The following is a 16422-nucleotide window of genomic DNA, read 5'->3' on the forward strand; positions in this document are numbered from 1 at the left end:
AAATGTCCAACAGTATATCTTCCACTGTGTGGCCTGATGTCCTTCTTTTGTCTTTGGACAGTTAAATTGCATGTGTTACATATGCTGACCTTGGAAACAACACTCACCACAAGGGCAATTTATTTCTGGAGCTTCTGATTGTATTACATGAGCTTCATATGTTACAATATGCATTCTCATTTAGTGTCTCACTAAAACCAGATTGTTTTTCAAAAAAAGTGCTAAAGTTTTGCATTATGTCTAAATAAAGTTAAATATAATACTCCTTATGAAATACAACCCTAATTTTGATTTTGGATTTATTTCAGACTGGCAGACCAACAATGCCATCCATAGAGGCAATTGGATTAGAGCCAGTTGTGGTGAAGCAGGGTAGGATGGAAAACATTCTAGACAGGGGGTGCGTACTCTGATAGAGGTTTAATTTACCTGCTTATATTTGCGGTCTGTATTTTGTTAAGAACAAGACTAAACTTACAAGACACACTAACTGAGACTGTACTTAGGCACAGTGTTGCTTAAGTGCTTTGAGCTAAATGCTCATTGGTATGCTACGTCTGATGGGCGTTAGTTTTACAGGTATTTGATCATAAACCAAAGTATTGGACAAATTAAAAATTCAACCTTATGGTGGCGCTAGAAGACAAATTGAGAGATCGACAAATTATTCAAATTCCTCCTGAGGGGGACATGAATTTCTGAACCACATTTCATGACAATACATCCAATCGTTGTTGAGATATCTAGTCTGTACCAAAGTGATTGCCCTCCCTGGAGATATTCAGCATGGCTAGTAATTACAAATGTCTAAAGTGCTCTTCAAAATGTCTCATTTCAAAACTAATTAAACACAAAAAGACCAACTGCTCCTTTAAATGATTCACAGTGTATAAAAATTCTGGACTGCTTATAAAATCCATCCCTAATCCTGAGTTTTGATAGTGCCTGCTTATATTTGCACTCTGTACTTAAGTTACCTACACAGATAAAAAATAAAATACAGAAAGTCATAATGTCTCATCAAAACATCTGACTGCAAAACAAGTTACCTAACCACCAAAAAAAAGACCCAGACACAAACTGACTTGATGAAAGAACATTTCAATAAAAATGTATTAAGTATAAATTACAAGTCAGTTGAACTCTGAAGCTCTTTTTTCACCCTTCACTGTCATACCCATATCTGCCCAGAGCAGACGCAGTCTCGGTGCTGAGTGCTTTGCTCAAAGGCAGCAGTTATTTAGTTTGGAGCATTTCTTCTTCGCTATCACTCTTCACCGTTTCCCAGCTGTTGTGCTTTAATCCTGTTCACTCTGCTGGCTGTCACTTCACCTCAGTTTCACAGAAGAAATTTAAATGTTAGCATTTTGTTTTCCTGTCACTGGCTTTAAAAACTGTTAAAGACCATTCAAAATCTTTTAACAGGATGGAGAAGAGTAGAAGCCTGGTAAAGATCCGAGGTTATAATTAGACATTTGGCTTTTACATGAATGTGTTTAGGATTCATGAACACATGTCTATTTTTAGCAGATATGTGTCTTGGTACAACACATTTCTAACGTTACGAACTGGTAAAAACACCCTTTTTGATAAATTTATCAAAATAGAGTGTAGAGATATAGAGTGCCACCATTTCAAAATGGTAAAATTACGCAGATAAAGAAGATCTATCTAAAGTGAAACACATATTGTGAATTAAAACACATGACTACACACAAGTAAAACAAAACATACAATCAAAATTAGATTAAATTCCAATCATTAAAGCTTAGATAAAATGTGAGCTTGTGTTTCAGATAATAACCAAAATTATGAGCAGATGCAATTTTATGGGGAAACTGTTTTGCAACCTCACTGACATATTTTGTATGATTAGAATTTCATTATAATAAAACCTAAAAGCATTATAAGCAGAAGTAACACTTTTAGACTAAAACCAATATATTCTGTCAGATATTGAAGCAAGGCCAAAATTACTTCTAAGTTGCACATTCCTGTTTAATTTCTATTGACTTTCAGTTTTATTGGTTTCATTTGTGGTGCGTAGGGCTTGACCCATACTGGCTGATACAAATATTGATATTTGACAAATATATATATATTAAATATACAACATAAATGATAACCTTTTTGATTTCTTAAAATCGGTTAGCCCAAAATATGTAGTGAACGGGACATTTTACAGATGAAAAATAAACTTGTTACAGCTCTTTGGTGGACAAACTAAAAAACAGTGACACATTTACCTTAAGAGCAGTTCCACCAATTTTACACATCGAAGTCTGTTCTCTTGAGGAGTGCTACTGCATATGTGAAAAAAAGCCCTTTTTGGCTCAGGAGGAAGCTGCGTGAAATCTGTAAACTGCCTCAATTGATGTCCCAAAATGAAAATGAAGGGGGAAAAAAATCTGAGTGAGTTTACAAGACCTCTGTATCCTGCTCCTCATCTCTGCTGCAGGCTTGCGGCTTGAGGCTACATCCACCACTACAAGCATAACACACCTGTCAACTAATCTGTCGGTGGTCAAGTTGCATTGTGGGTAATGTAGGCCCTTGAAACTGAAACCTAAACTCAAAACAGTTACAATGTAGTACTGCTGCATTAATACCAGAAACCTTTTCAGATTATCATTACGATTGTTTTGAAATACTCAGATCTCTGTAATCAGTGATCACGGTTGACTGCAAAGTGCAGCTGCACAGTATTCACAATTAAAGGAGGGTTTTGCCCTAAGCAGACATAATTACTGACTACTTCTGAAGCGTGGCACTTGTGTGCAGCAGCCCTGCAGTACATGTAAATTGCATCTGGAGTGTATTTACCTTTCAGGTCAAAGACGTACATGAAAGGCTTTTGCAGTCCCAGTGGTGGTGACTGTAATGAGGATGGGCTCTCCTCAGCAGTCAGTGCTTTGACCCACATTAGTTCTCTGCCCAAGGCCCGCTGGTAGGATGGAGAGAATAATAGCAGGATATAGTGTCTAAAACGCGCATTGTATATTAAATTATATTCACTGAGTTCCACAAGGCTGTGTGAAGTTCAAAAACTGGAGGGGATTTTTTTTTTTAAACCATTAAAACCTCTTGGCACAGATTCCCGGGCATATCTCAGCGCCACAATGATCTACTCTAAAACCGAATTGAAAGGATCTTACTGCAGAGATTTTATTATGTTCAGCTTGCAGTGGAATTTGAACTTTTAAGACATTTGAGACACTCATTCAGTCTGCTTTTATTTATACAGGGTGATATACACTGAGAGGAGAGCTTCAATTTAATGCAACATTATTTAAGTTGTTTTTTTTTTTTTCTGTGATTTGGCCCCCTAGGGTTTCAGAGTGTACTTCACCGCTGTTGCAAATAAGGACAGCTGTACACGTGCATTGGTATTGATTACTTTACTTATGATGAAAGCTAGCAAGTTACAACTTTGCTAACACAGCCAAAAAAGTGTGACAACACAAGACATAGCAGCTCGGCCAGCTCGGCCAGCTCGGCGTCTGTCTTGCAGCGTTTTACTGTATTTCATGAAGCTCTCGCCAACATCCGGCAGCCTCTTGCTCGGTTACTCTCTTTTTCTCTTATTAGCTTCCACCATCAACGTCCTCTTCTGTCTCTTTGCTCTGCCATTAGCTAACGTTTTGTTCATAGAGGCTACTGAGCCCGGTTATGTTGCCAGCCATATTAACGTCCACTGCTCACTTTTAAGGCATGACATAACGTTACCATGAATGATAAAATTATAATGATGACAGTTTCAGTTGAGCAGTGATTTTTCTAGCTACTTATTTATTCAGTTGTTCTGCTTTTGTCTGCCACACCTTTTCTCGCTGTTTTAAAATTGTGCTTGTGTTACTTTTTTTGCTTTCTTTTTCTTACATTTTATTTTATTCAACGTAAACCTACTCGCTGTTGCTCACTGTGTGTTAAGTATGGTGCACGCGTCTTCCTGAATTATGAAACCAATAACCACCAAATGCATCAAAACACACTGAAGATGCACTATGCCACATTGGGAGGTGGTTATAAACTCATGTGTCCATAGTCCAGTTAGTATTTTAGTATAAAGTCTCCAAACAGAGTTTATTACCATCTTCTCTTTCTTTCTCATTGTGTGGTTTTATATTGCAAGTAACAACAATTTCCCTGTTAAACTGAGAGCTATTTCACAAAACCAAGATAGAAGATTAAACCGGGATTTTCCATTTATCCTAGCTGAGTTGAGCTGCGACTCGGTTTCACAAAAGCAGTTGCACATACAGTAAGTTACCATGGTGATTAATTCTTTGCAGCTAGCCTGCTCCAGATCAGACTAACAGCCTGGTTTGGTTTATCCAGGTGCTTTATCTGTACAGTCAACAGTCACTCCGATCACAAAGCAATGTGTTATTTCGCCTATGAAGCCATTAGCTTGCATAAAAATACCACAGGTACCCTAAATATTGGCAATATGTAGACATTGGTAGCACACTTCACAGCAGAAGTAGCATGTTACACGTAAATTAGCTGCTTCAAATCATCTGCGTTCATTGAGTCAATGATATGAGCCAGCTGTCATATAGATACATCGCTGTGGAGTCTCAAGGCGCTTTGTCTCTGCAGAAATGAGTGTCCCATCCATCTTTTTTATTTCTTAATTTATTCAGAGAAGGTTTTTGCTGAGAAAGGAGACTATGTTTCAGCATTTTACACAGTTACACTTGGGAGTCTCCCAGTACAACCACCACTGTCTCCATACTGGTGTAGACTTTGCTGCTGCTACTGACGCAAATGAAGATTAAGTGCCTTGCTGAAGGGCATCTAGATGGAATTTGCTGAATGTAAAGCATTACACATTCATTTTCTACAATCAGTCTTTCACAGACGGTCTAGTTATTGACTCTGAAACCCTCCAGCCGCGAGCTTGTCTACTCTAAGTTTCATTCAGGCTGCAGGCCTTCAATTTCCCAAATTACTGCTCAAATCATTTGTGGCTGTTAATCTTCATTTCAGAATCTGTTTCCAATATGAACTGACAGGGATGTTTAAAAATACACAAATGTGCAGAATCACCCCAGCAAAAGACATTTTAACACACCTTAGGTTGCCCTTTTTGTTTTGAGCACATTTCAGCTGTGGTTTCTTAGTTTTTTCATGTTGCCCTCACATCGTGACACCTTTCTCTGATGTGAGGTTTATATCATAAATGGCTGAAAACGTCAGTATTGGATGATCCTGCAAAACCCCAGATTACATCTAACTCCGAAGCATTTAAAGCGGCACTCACCTGATTTTACATTTGAAGATCAGTTAACTTATCACAAGGAGTACTATACACCTTGTGAAAACCATTGTGGCCCTGGAAGAGTTTTTACTTACAAAATAACCCTGATGATGTGATCTAGATTGTCTCGTATTGGGTTTATTATATATTATAAATTAATAACCGAGAGACTTCAAGCACATCATTAAGAAGAGGGCTGAAGTGTGCCAGACTTCCAGTAGCTTGTTAAAGTTGTGTCACGGTCTCAACTTTTCCTGCATTTTCTTTAAAGTACTTTTATGCAATCGAGTGAAGCAGAAAACCATCAGGGGACATTTGCACGATACTGAATCTTTCTCTGAGTTCTCAATATTGTGCCACTGGGCAAGTTTTGAGTCTGTGAGATGTGGTGGACAACATGAGCATGTTTTTAGCCATGCTAGCAGAATCTCACTCGCTCGGTCACATATTCATCTTCTGACTTTCCATCCAGCGCCAAAACCTAGTAGGCCTACTTCCCATCAGCCTCAGCTTTGTGTTTAGTGCTATCATCAAACGGTAGCATGCTAACATGCTAAACTAAGATGACCATGGAAAAGCAAACATTCAGGATGTTATAATTTTCATCCCAAGCCCGTTGCCTCGCTAGTGTTAGCATTTAGCTCAAAGCAGATCTGCCTCTCGGAAGTCCCCACCCCCCACTGTGACCCTTAAAATATCCCAATATCTGTGGATGGCAAACCATGGTAGAGATGAAGTTAGGGAAAGCTAGGGATTAGGAAAATAACTGGTTATGGTAATAAACTATTGTTAAGGTATGGTATGGAGCGGACTGGGTTCATTCCGTTTTGTGTTGAAAGAAATGCTTTTTGCTCTTCAGATAGGTGAGAAGAAAATCACATTCATGTCACAAGGGAGGAGAAAAAAATCAAGACCCTTTCAGCTGCAGTATGGACAGGCAGCATGATTGTTGGCAGCCTTAATGTGCAATTTAGTAGTAGAGTAGTTGCCTCTAATTTAATAAAATGTGCTGTATTACTCCAGAACAGACAATTTAGCCTGTACCAATAAACATAATTTCTCCTCAAGCTATTGTTGAGGATGCTTAGCTGTAGATCTTGGAAATATTAATGGACTGAGACATTACTTGTTTGAGTCATCCAAGTCAGCTTCATTTTACTTACTTTAGTTTCCATATTGAAAATGTACCTGTAAGCCAAGAGTACCAGCCTTGTGCTAATATTAAGTACTGTTGTAATTCCCTTTTTCTGTGGAGTTTTTGTAAAAACAAAGGATTAGTGGACAGTTTAATTCTCCTCTCACTGTCTGCTCTGGAGAGACTCATAAAGATAAATGCTCCTATGGGACATGTAACTATTTTTAATACTGAAACTCATTGGTATTCTCCTCTACCTGTTATTATTTTACTGGCTTTAATCTAAAACGACTTCAGTCCTAGAAATGAGCTCACCGGGCACACAACGCTGATAATTTGCTGAGGGAAAAAATAAAAATAAAAAAACAACTTGGCAGAGAAGCATTATAAACAAAAGCAAATAGACCCAACAAATCATGCTTATTTATTCATAGACATACCTTCATTTCCATATAAATGTACACGACCTATGGGAGGCTTGTTTGTTGTTTAGATTCACTCAGAGAAAGCAAACAAAAATCTAATTTCTTAGCAGTATTTTCTCTTGCAGAGAAAGCATGTGGCCATTATTTCACCTTGTTAGCTATTCTTTCATCGTCTCAATATCTGATTTTGCAGGCTGCTATCTCAAATAATGGTGTGTGTGTGTATGTATGCGTGCGTGCATGTGTGTGTGTGTGTGTGTGTGTGTGGAGGTGTGGGGGTTTTTTTTGTGAAGATTTTAATAATATTGATTCACAGATGTCATTGTGTTTCCACTTATTCTTGCCGCTGCATCTCTCAGGTGCCACCGTGGAGCTTTTTCGTGACAGAGACACAAAATGGCTCACTTCTCTGGCAGATGGCAGATGATTTTTACCCCCCTAAAATGGAACTCAAGCAATGAATAACACAATGAATAATAAGTTGTTTATTGAATTATTGGGCCCAGCAGCAGGCGCCAAGGCCTATGCCGAAATTGTCCCTGTCAGCAGGGAGCTCACGGCTTCTCACATTGAAGGCTGCGTTTTTGTGTTACGCAACATCAGAATTAGGGAGGGTGTCATGGGATCAGTAGGTTTTTAGATGAGGTGCCAAATAGGACAGATAGTGAGCAGGGTAATTCTTTTTTAGTTAAAAGATTGTCTATGAGTAAATACCGCACCGACGGGGCATTTGTTTTCTATCAAGAGATGTCTGGTGTTTATTGAGTTTTGAAACATCATCTGGCTCGTATGACTACTGCGCACAAACTGAAAAGATGACTGGCGTTTCCCCTTGTGAGTGGTTAAATTAACAAAACCAAAATGATCCATTATTAGATCCATTTGGCTTAATCCAATGATAAACCTTGAAATCAGCCTTCAGTATCTCTGTGTCAGTGCCGTCGGCCACATCTGTCATGCTGAGTACCTCATCATAACCCAATTAAAGATGAATATCCATCAAGCTTTGTGATTGATACTTCAGGGCTTCAACTAATGATTGTTTTAATTAAAGCTGCGCTAATCAATATTTTTATATTAACAATAGATCAAATGCACCTTATGTGTAATGTGAAAGGAGTGACTCATAGTGACACACCCACATAGAAATATCATCCGACTCTGCAGTTCCTCTGAGCTCTGTGGAACATTTTAGTATCTTTTAGCTCGTTGTTTTTGGTTTCACGCCCCCCAACTTTATTATGTTGGTTTAGTCTTACTGCTCTTGTGAACCCTGGTTCCAGCAAAAAAGCCCTGATTGATCACGTAAACTCTGCCCATCACAAACAGACAGAGTTAGCGACGATCTGGTGAACATAGTGAAGCATTTATCAACTGAACAGCCAAATATTTCCATCCCTGGACTTCTATTGTGTAAGCCGAGGTTCTTGCCAATGGTTTTGCTCAAAGATATTTGTTCCAGTCATGTTAAAATAAAAAATAAAAGGTAAATTATGTTTTTTTAACAGTATGAAAAAGCGCGAGAAAGTGCTACATCTGCCTTTGGAAACGTGCCTTTGTGCAAGTTTGTCTTAAAGGTTTTGCCTTTTGAATAGCAGAACGCACAGCTATACTTTTAAATGTTTGTTTTGTTTATGGTTAATATCTTTTCAGTTGTTTAGTTAGTTATTTCTTCATGTTTTATTTGTTTTCAGTCCAGTCCACGATATAAATTTTGGAGCAATTTGTTTGAGTGTAGCCCAAACCATTGAGCAACTGATCATTAATAGGCCAACTTTATGGGCTAGAAAAGGCACTAGCATTTCCATTCAGTGTTGTTTTTCCCATCCATCCAAAGATGCACTTTATGGTTTCTTCTATGGATCAGCATTGACTAAATATTTAGTAAACAAGCTTAGTATTAGTGTTCAAATTCAAACCTGATTTTTTTTTTAGTTCAGAGAGGATTTAAATTTTGTTTCATATTTATTATATACCCAAGATCTTCCTCTTTGTGTTGATTCATTTTATGTGTAAGGTAGAAAAGAAGAGTTTAATGAAATCTTAAGTAAATAGGTAAAATAATAGAAACACCAAAGTATGGTTTACATTTTGTATGACCTTGTCTTTTGCAAGTGCCTTCATCATTTCAAATGGCCAGAAACACCACTCCAAATAAATATTAATCTTCTTGTCTGCTAGATGCATAAATAAGTAGTTGGTTGCTAACACATTAGTCATAACAACTTTATAATGTCTCTGAAGATGTATAGTCTTCCATAGTTAAGGGCAACTGGACTTGAAGATACAAGAAGATAAGAACTAAAGAAGCCTCTTGGATGAGAGGCGAAACGTCAAGAATCTTCAAACAAGTCCACTTGCCCTTGATTTTAATCTTTCTTGGATGGTTATATAGTCAGTGTTATGTTTCAGTTTCGTCTGCAACCTCCAGTGGTCAGAAAATTACATTATTGCTGCTTTATGAAACATTTGTCATTTTTTTGATCACTCTAAATCATTAAGCCTATAAAATGTCAAAAAATTCTGAAACTTCCCCACAGCACAAGATGACATCTTAAAATTGCTTATACCTTATAACCGCCTCAGGTCAAGTCCAGCTGGGGACATTTGTTGCACGCTATACCCTTTTTATTTCCCCCTGTTTCCTGTCTCTACTGTAAACTGTCTAATAAAAGCATACAAACAACACTTGCATGTTTTGTCTTTCGCAAAACCCTAGAAATATTCTGTTGCATCAATATAATAAAAGAGTAAATCTGCAAATTCTTACATTTGAGACGCTGAAACCAGTGAATATTTGACTGTTTTTGCTTGTACATTACTTAAATTATAAATGTTATCAAAATTGTTGTTGATTTATCAATTAGTTGTTTCAGCACTTTTTGTTTCAGTTAAATATTAGTTCTGCTCTGCTAAGTGAGGCAATCCTGATTATGTTTTTTAATTAAAGTAAGTAAATGTTTTATCTAATTCACAGAAGCCTTCGACTAAAACCTGATATCAATATAATAAACAAAATGTCCACAAGGTGTGAATAAAAAACTTATAACTAGCCATGTGTAAACACTCTCATACATCTTTATTTGCTTTTAATGACCAACTCTCTGTTTTAACTTTGATCTCCTGCAGTGATCAGAGTCGTGATCTTGAAACTAATGTGGAAGTCCGTGGACAGGATGAGGTGTTTCAGGAAACGATCCATGTTCCCCATCCTCTGCTTCCTTATCACCTTTTTGCTCTTTTTCAACCTTTACATGGATGATGGATATGTGCTGGTAAGATTTCTCACCTTTGAAGGGTCAATACTTTGTGACCAAAACAATTTGATGATGGTTTTTGGTCCTTCTGTCCACTTATTACTGTTTGCTTGTTCTCATAGAGTTCTTGTATTTGCAATTTTAGGAGGTTGAAAAAACACAACTGGGAGAGACACTGATGCACCCTGCAAACTCTGAAAGATACGTCCACACATTAAGAGATCTGTCTAATTTCTCTGGAACTATTAATGTAACATATCGCTACCTTGCTGGAATTCCTTTGCCGCGCAAAAGTAGGTATTTCTACCAAGCTGATACTCCTTCAACATTTTTGAAGTCTGAATATTTAATCACTAGCAACAAGAAATATTTTAAGGTTTTGTTCCATAACTGAGTGACTTCTGTTCACAGAGTATCTTACCATTGGGTTGTCGTCTGTCAAGAGGAAAAAGGGAAATTACCTTCTGGAGACGATCAAATCCATCTTTGATCAGTCCAGTTACGAGGAACTGAAAGAGATTGTGGTTGTGGTCCACCTGGCAGACTTTGACCTTATCTGGTGTGAGAACTTGGTGCAGGAAATCACCAGGAAGTTTGCGCACCACATCATAGCCGGACGCCTCCTGGTGATCCACACTCCTGAGGAGTACTATCCATCTCTGGATGGACTGAAAAGGAACTACAACGACCCGGAGGACCGGGTCCGTTTCCGCTCTAAGCAGAACGTGGACTATGCTTTCCTCCTCAACTTCTGCACAAACCTCTCTCACTTCTACATGATGTTAGAGGATGACGTTCGCTGCTCCAGGAACTTCCTGACGGCGCTGAAGAAGGTGATCACCTCCAGAGAAGGATCCTACTGGGTGATGCTGGAGTTCTCCAAGCTGGGCTACATCGGGAAGCTGTACCACTCCAAAGACCTGCCACGTCTTGCTCATTTCCTCCTCATGTTCTACCAGGAAATGCCCTGTGACTGGCTCCTCATCCACTTCAGGGGTCTGCTAGCCCAGAAGGACGTGATCCGGTTCAAGCCCTCGCTGTTCCAGCACATGGGCTACTACTCCTCTTACAAAGGAGCAGAGAACAAGCTGAAGGACGATGACTTTGAAGAAGACTCCATAGACATTCCTGACAATCCTCCTGCCAGCCTTTACACAAACATCAATGTCTTTGAAAACTATGATGCCACCAAGGCTTACAGTAGTATCGTTGATGAATATTTTTGGGGGAAGCCTCCGTGCACTGGAGATTTCTTTGTCATAATCTTTAATAAATCAACTAAAATCAGCAGAATTAAAATAGTGACGGGCACAGAGGACAGACAAAGTGACATTCTTCACCACGGAGCTCTGGAAGTAGGACAGAAGTCTGTGGAAACTAAACAGGGAAGGCAGTGCACATCCTACATCACATTAGGAGAGTTTAAAGGCGGTAGCATTGAGGTTAACAATGTGGACCACAAGATCGGCTTTGACATCGAGTGTGTGCGAATAGTTGTCACTGCCAGTCAGAAAGAATGGATCATCATAAGAACTATCAGTTTATGGACCACACAGCCTGTTAGTCAATTTAATAAGTAACAGAACAAATTTTTAAAGTATCATCTGTATGTACAGTATTAATTTTGGATGCAGTTGCTGTAAGTTCATTTGGGACTACTTCTGGTAAATATGTGTCTGGGATTCAAAGCAATCCATATTTTCTTGGGTTGTTCAGATATCTACTGTATGTTTCAATGTTATGTATTAAAATGGCCTCTACAGTATGGAGCCTTTATACTTATCTTCCTTTTCTTAAACTGAAAATCTGTGCATAAAATTGTTCATACTTGACTGCTATCATGTTTTTTTCACCATAGCTACCTAAAGGGGATTTCCACAGAATCTAAGCTTCAAATGGTTGCACTGTTTCAGACATTTTTATAGCCCGGTTACAGATATCTTTTCCCCACAATTAAAAAAAAATAGAATAATAAAGTGAAACGAAATGGTATATCAGTCTGATTATCAGGCTAACATTTTTACAAAGTCGCACACCTAGACTCAGTGGATGGAGCTCAGTGCAGTTCAGTGCTGCACTGAATAGGAGATTCCTACATCTAAAATTTAACACCATTTTAAAAAAATTATAGGAAAAAATAAAGGAGGAAAAGTTTTAATGGCTCATTAGTGTGTAATTCTGCCAGGACTTGTGAGTGACCGAGTTAGAGCTGTCAGAAAGTGTGAGAACATGCTAAAAAAAATCAAGACCTTTAATATTTCTTAATATGAGTCATGCATTTTTTTTTTTAATCAAGTAAAATTAATCTGCCATCTGTGTAAGGTGACTTGCCTTCTTCTACAAATCAACTGGCAATTACTTGGAAATACTTACTTGATTCCTTAAAGAGTAGAGGTCATTTAACCTGAATTGGAAATAGCGTCATCTTTATATTCCTAAAATGCAGCTTTGCGCGTCATCAAACAGCTGATTTTCTTTTATAATAATGACAAAGGTTCTGCATATTGTTCACTTCATTAACAGCCTCACATTATTTGTCATCCATTTTAATAACATATTGCAGAAAGCTCTCCTTTGTATGCACTAGGCCACATCTGCTGAGTTTTTTTAATAAACAGAATTAGTATGGGCTCTCATCTGAATGTATTATAATCAGATAATTCTGTTTGGTGCACTTTGCTGCCATCTGCTGGTTAATTCAAACATTGGCAACATTGACTTGCTTAAATAAAACCTCTCTGTTCTTTGAAAGTGTAACAAATACTCAGAAATTGTCAGCAAAAAATTACATTATTAAAATACCTGCTAACATTTGCTGACAGTGACTACAAGGCCATTGTGAAAATAAGGTGAATATTGTAACTCTCACACCTTAAGTCAATTTTGTTACATAACATAATCAATTACATTATTGACATAATATATTGCAGTTTATGTAATAATATGATTTTACCTATTAATTTATAACAGGGTTTATATTTAATTTCAACTAAAGCTTAGATGATTAGTAAATCGTACTTAACTTTGCTTAACTTAAATTAAATTAACACTGATATTCACATCACTTCTCTTCACTTGCAGTCTAAACTCTTTCTTCTCTCTAAACTCAGAAGAGCAAACATGTGATATTTACTTGAGAAGCCATCCTGCTCTGTGTGGGTCACACCCTTTGAGTCAAGCCAATTTTATTTACAAAGCCCATGATTTTGGCCTTTTCCTTAAAGGGTTTACAACAACATCCTCTATCTTAGAGCCTTGATTAGGGAAAGAAAAACTCCCCATAACAAAACCTTAAATGAAAAATACAGGGGGAAAATGAGAATATAGTCTTCTTCCAGGATGAACAGACATATGCAACAGATGTGCATGCAGAACTAACAATAGTAAAATGATAATACTATAAAAACAAAGTGCAAACACACAGTATATGAAGAATATGAATCTGGGAAGATTGTGTTCGTCTTCTCCTCTGGTCTCAGAGAGTTAAAGGTGTCATTTGTGCTAGAACTTTGTTCAGATGTTGCCAGTATAAAACAGATGGCCTGGGTGCAGATAAACAGCCAAATCCAAAATTAGTTTTGGGGTGAAAAATAGATTTTCTGCCAGAGAAGTTCACCCAACTTCTCTAACTGTGTTACAATGAGACTTCATTGAGTTAAAGAAGTTAATCTAGTGCTTTTCTTTTTTCTAGTCATCACATCAACATCCAGAACTTTATTTTCAGCGGCAATCTTCTGTCACAGTCCACACACATTTCTGTTTCTTTCTTTCTTACTTTCTGATGTCTTCCTCCTGAATCTTATTAGTATCCTCTTTATATCTGTCCCTAGGTGGCCTGTTCTGCTCCCCTGCCTTCCAGTCCAATCCAATTTTTCTCAGCCTATTTCTCTACCTATTATATTCTCTACCTCCCCTTGTTGTTTTTTTACCACCTGCTGCCTCCTCGACCTCCTGCAGCCATATGTAATCTGAATCAATCTTCCATCAATCTTCCCCCGGCAGTTTAAAAAAAAAGAATGAACTATAGGCTCTCTAGTCAGAGAATATCATGGCAGGAAGACCATAAGAACTATTACAAAACTATATTTAAAAAACACATTGATTTGTGTTCTTATTCTTATGTGTATGGCAGTTTTATCTCAGAGATTAAGCTTTAGCAACAGAGCAGAGACCTTGTTCACTAACAGGCAAAATGAAACTATCGTTTGGTGTCTTGATTCTATTAATAGAACAGTCACTGGTTAAGGACTGAGGTCCTGAACATTTTGATCATAAGCTCAGATAAACTTGAAGTCTGTATTGTACTGAAAGTTTTAATGTAAAGATACAATTTGATTATTATATAAGTCATATTCATCCAATCATATCTTCATTACAAACAGATCTATTTCTACAATCATGTTGTAGAAAGTTTAGTATTGGAAAAATATAAATTAAATGAAAAAAAGTTCTGATTCAATGAAAAAACACTGATTCATTGTTTACTTTGAATCTTGTTAATTCAGTATTTTGGATTCAACATTATCTCTCCTCATCTTGTCCCATTGGTCCCCTCTCTTAAATCACATGCAAAAAAAATCTTGGAGTCATATTTGATTTGGTGCTGAAATTTGACAAACAAATCATTTAGGTAGTAAAATAAAGATTCATGCAGCTCTGCATCATCTTCAAACTCAGATCAATTCACTGTTCTTCTGACCTGGAGTAAGTCATCCATACCTAAATATCCTCATACCTCAGTGACTGCAACTTGTAATATTTTTCCATCTCCAGAATGCAGCAGCAAGGGTTTTAACAAGGTCTAAACAGAGGGAGAACATTACTCCCATCCTTGCCTTCATATACTGGCTACCTGTTAGCTATAGGATTGATTTTAAAACCCTTAGCCCACAAAGTGTTAAATGGTTTCAACCACTCTTACATTACACTCTTACTGTCTCCATATCACACTGTGAGAGAACTGAGATCATCTGGCAAAAGACTGTCATGAGATCCAGGACTAAGTGCTACGGTGAAAGGTCAGGGCCTTCTTTATTGCTGCCCCCAAACAATGGAATTTTCTTCCTCCCACCACCTTCTGATTCTCCCTCACTATTGAGACTTTCAAGAGTCAAACTTTTACTCACTAACCCTTAACTGTGCCTAACTTAACCAGCTCAGTTTTCACCTAAAGTCAGAGTCAGTCAGAGTCAGAAATACTTTATTTATCCCCTGGGAGGAAATTCTTGTGTCACAGTTGCTCACATTGCACATCAAGACATAAAGCAATAGAAATTATAATAGAAGTAGGTAGGTAAAGAAATATATAAATATAAAAAGTATAATTATAAAGAAGAAATATAAAGGGGTATGGATATGTACAATATTTACATTATTGACAGAATTGTGATGGACAGTAGTAGTGAATAAATAGATAATAAATAGAAGCAGAATTGCAGAAAAGAATAATGCACACTGAATATTAAAACAGAAAATATTGCACAGAATGTGAAGTTTGGCACTACAATGTGCAGTTAAATAACTAAGTGTCCGTGTGTTAGACAATTCGTGGGAGGAGTTAAAGAGTTTGATGGCCACAGTCAGTAATGACTTCCTGTGGCGCTCCGTGGCACATTTTGAGGGGATGAGTTCTGCGCTGAAAGTGCTCCTGTGTTTGAGCTGCACATCATGGAGTAGTTGGGAGACATTGTCCAAGATGACATGTAGCTTAGACAGCATCCTCCTCTCAGAGAGTCCAACTCCACTCCCACAATGTCACTGGCCTTGCGGATCAGTTTATTGAGTCTGTTAGCGTTCGCTACCCTCAACTTGCTGCCCCAACATGCAACAGCAAACAGGATAGCACTGGCCACCACAGAATCATAAAACATCCTCAGCATTGTCCAGCAGATGTTGAAGGACCTCCTCCTCCGGAGACTGCTCTGGCCCTTCCTGTAGAGGCCTTCAGTATTCTTGGCCCAGTCCAGTTTATTGTCAATGTGGACTCCCAGGTATTTGTAGTCCTGTGTCCACACTTTAGGTCTCTGTTGTGATTATTGGATCTGTGTGACCATATTCCTTTACCATTATAATTATTACTATTATCAGCAGTGCTTGAAGTGGGCAGATACTATTATCTGAAATTATAATGAATACAACATTACATAACATTAGCCCTAATCAAACCTTAACCACAGCAGTAAACAGTCTTATTTGTGAAAGAGTTCAATTGTTGAATCTCAACTAACAAGCTGTTTAAATTACCAATTCTCTATAATCTATCTCTAGGCAGAACTGTAAATATATTAGTATTATACTACGGGGAGGGTGCGGTACCAGCCAAATGGAAATTATCAGGCTATG

General features: G+C 37.8%; 2 protein-coding genes across 4 annotated transcripts in view; both read left to right on the forward strand.

The window, feature by feature from the left end:
• Window positions 1–11754, forward strand: part of LOC123962540 (alpha-1,3-mannosyl-glycoprotein 4-beta-N-acetylglucosaminyltransferase C-like) — a 30001-nt gene extending 18247 nt beyond the window's left edge. Inside the window, exons 2-4 of the mRNA XM_046038729.1 lie at window positions 9953–10098; window positions 10226–10373; window positions 10492–11754. Coding sequence (XP_045894685.1) covers window positions 9953–10098; window positions 10226–10373; window positions 10492–11660 — 1463 coding nt within the window. The 3' untranslated portion in view covers window positions 11661–11754. The remainder of the gene's footprint in view (window positions 1–9952; window positions 10099–10225; window positions 10374–10491) is intronic.
• LOC123961144 (copine-8-like) overlaps window positions 1–16422 on the forward strand; it is a 133368-nt gene that overhangs the window by 43306 nt on the left and 73640 nt on the right. The gene's annotated exons all lie outside the window — the stretch shown is intronic.

This window comes from Micropterus dolomieu, linkage group LG22 (assembly GCF_021292245.1).
Source record: "Micropterus dolomieu isolate WLL.071019.BEF.003 ecotype Adirondacks linkage group LG22, ASM2129224v1, whole genome shotgun sequence".
NCBI lineage: Eukaryota > Metazoa > Chordata > Actinopteri > Centrarchiformes > Centrarchidae > Micropterus > Micropterus dolomieu.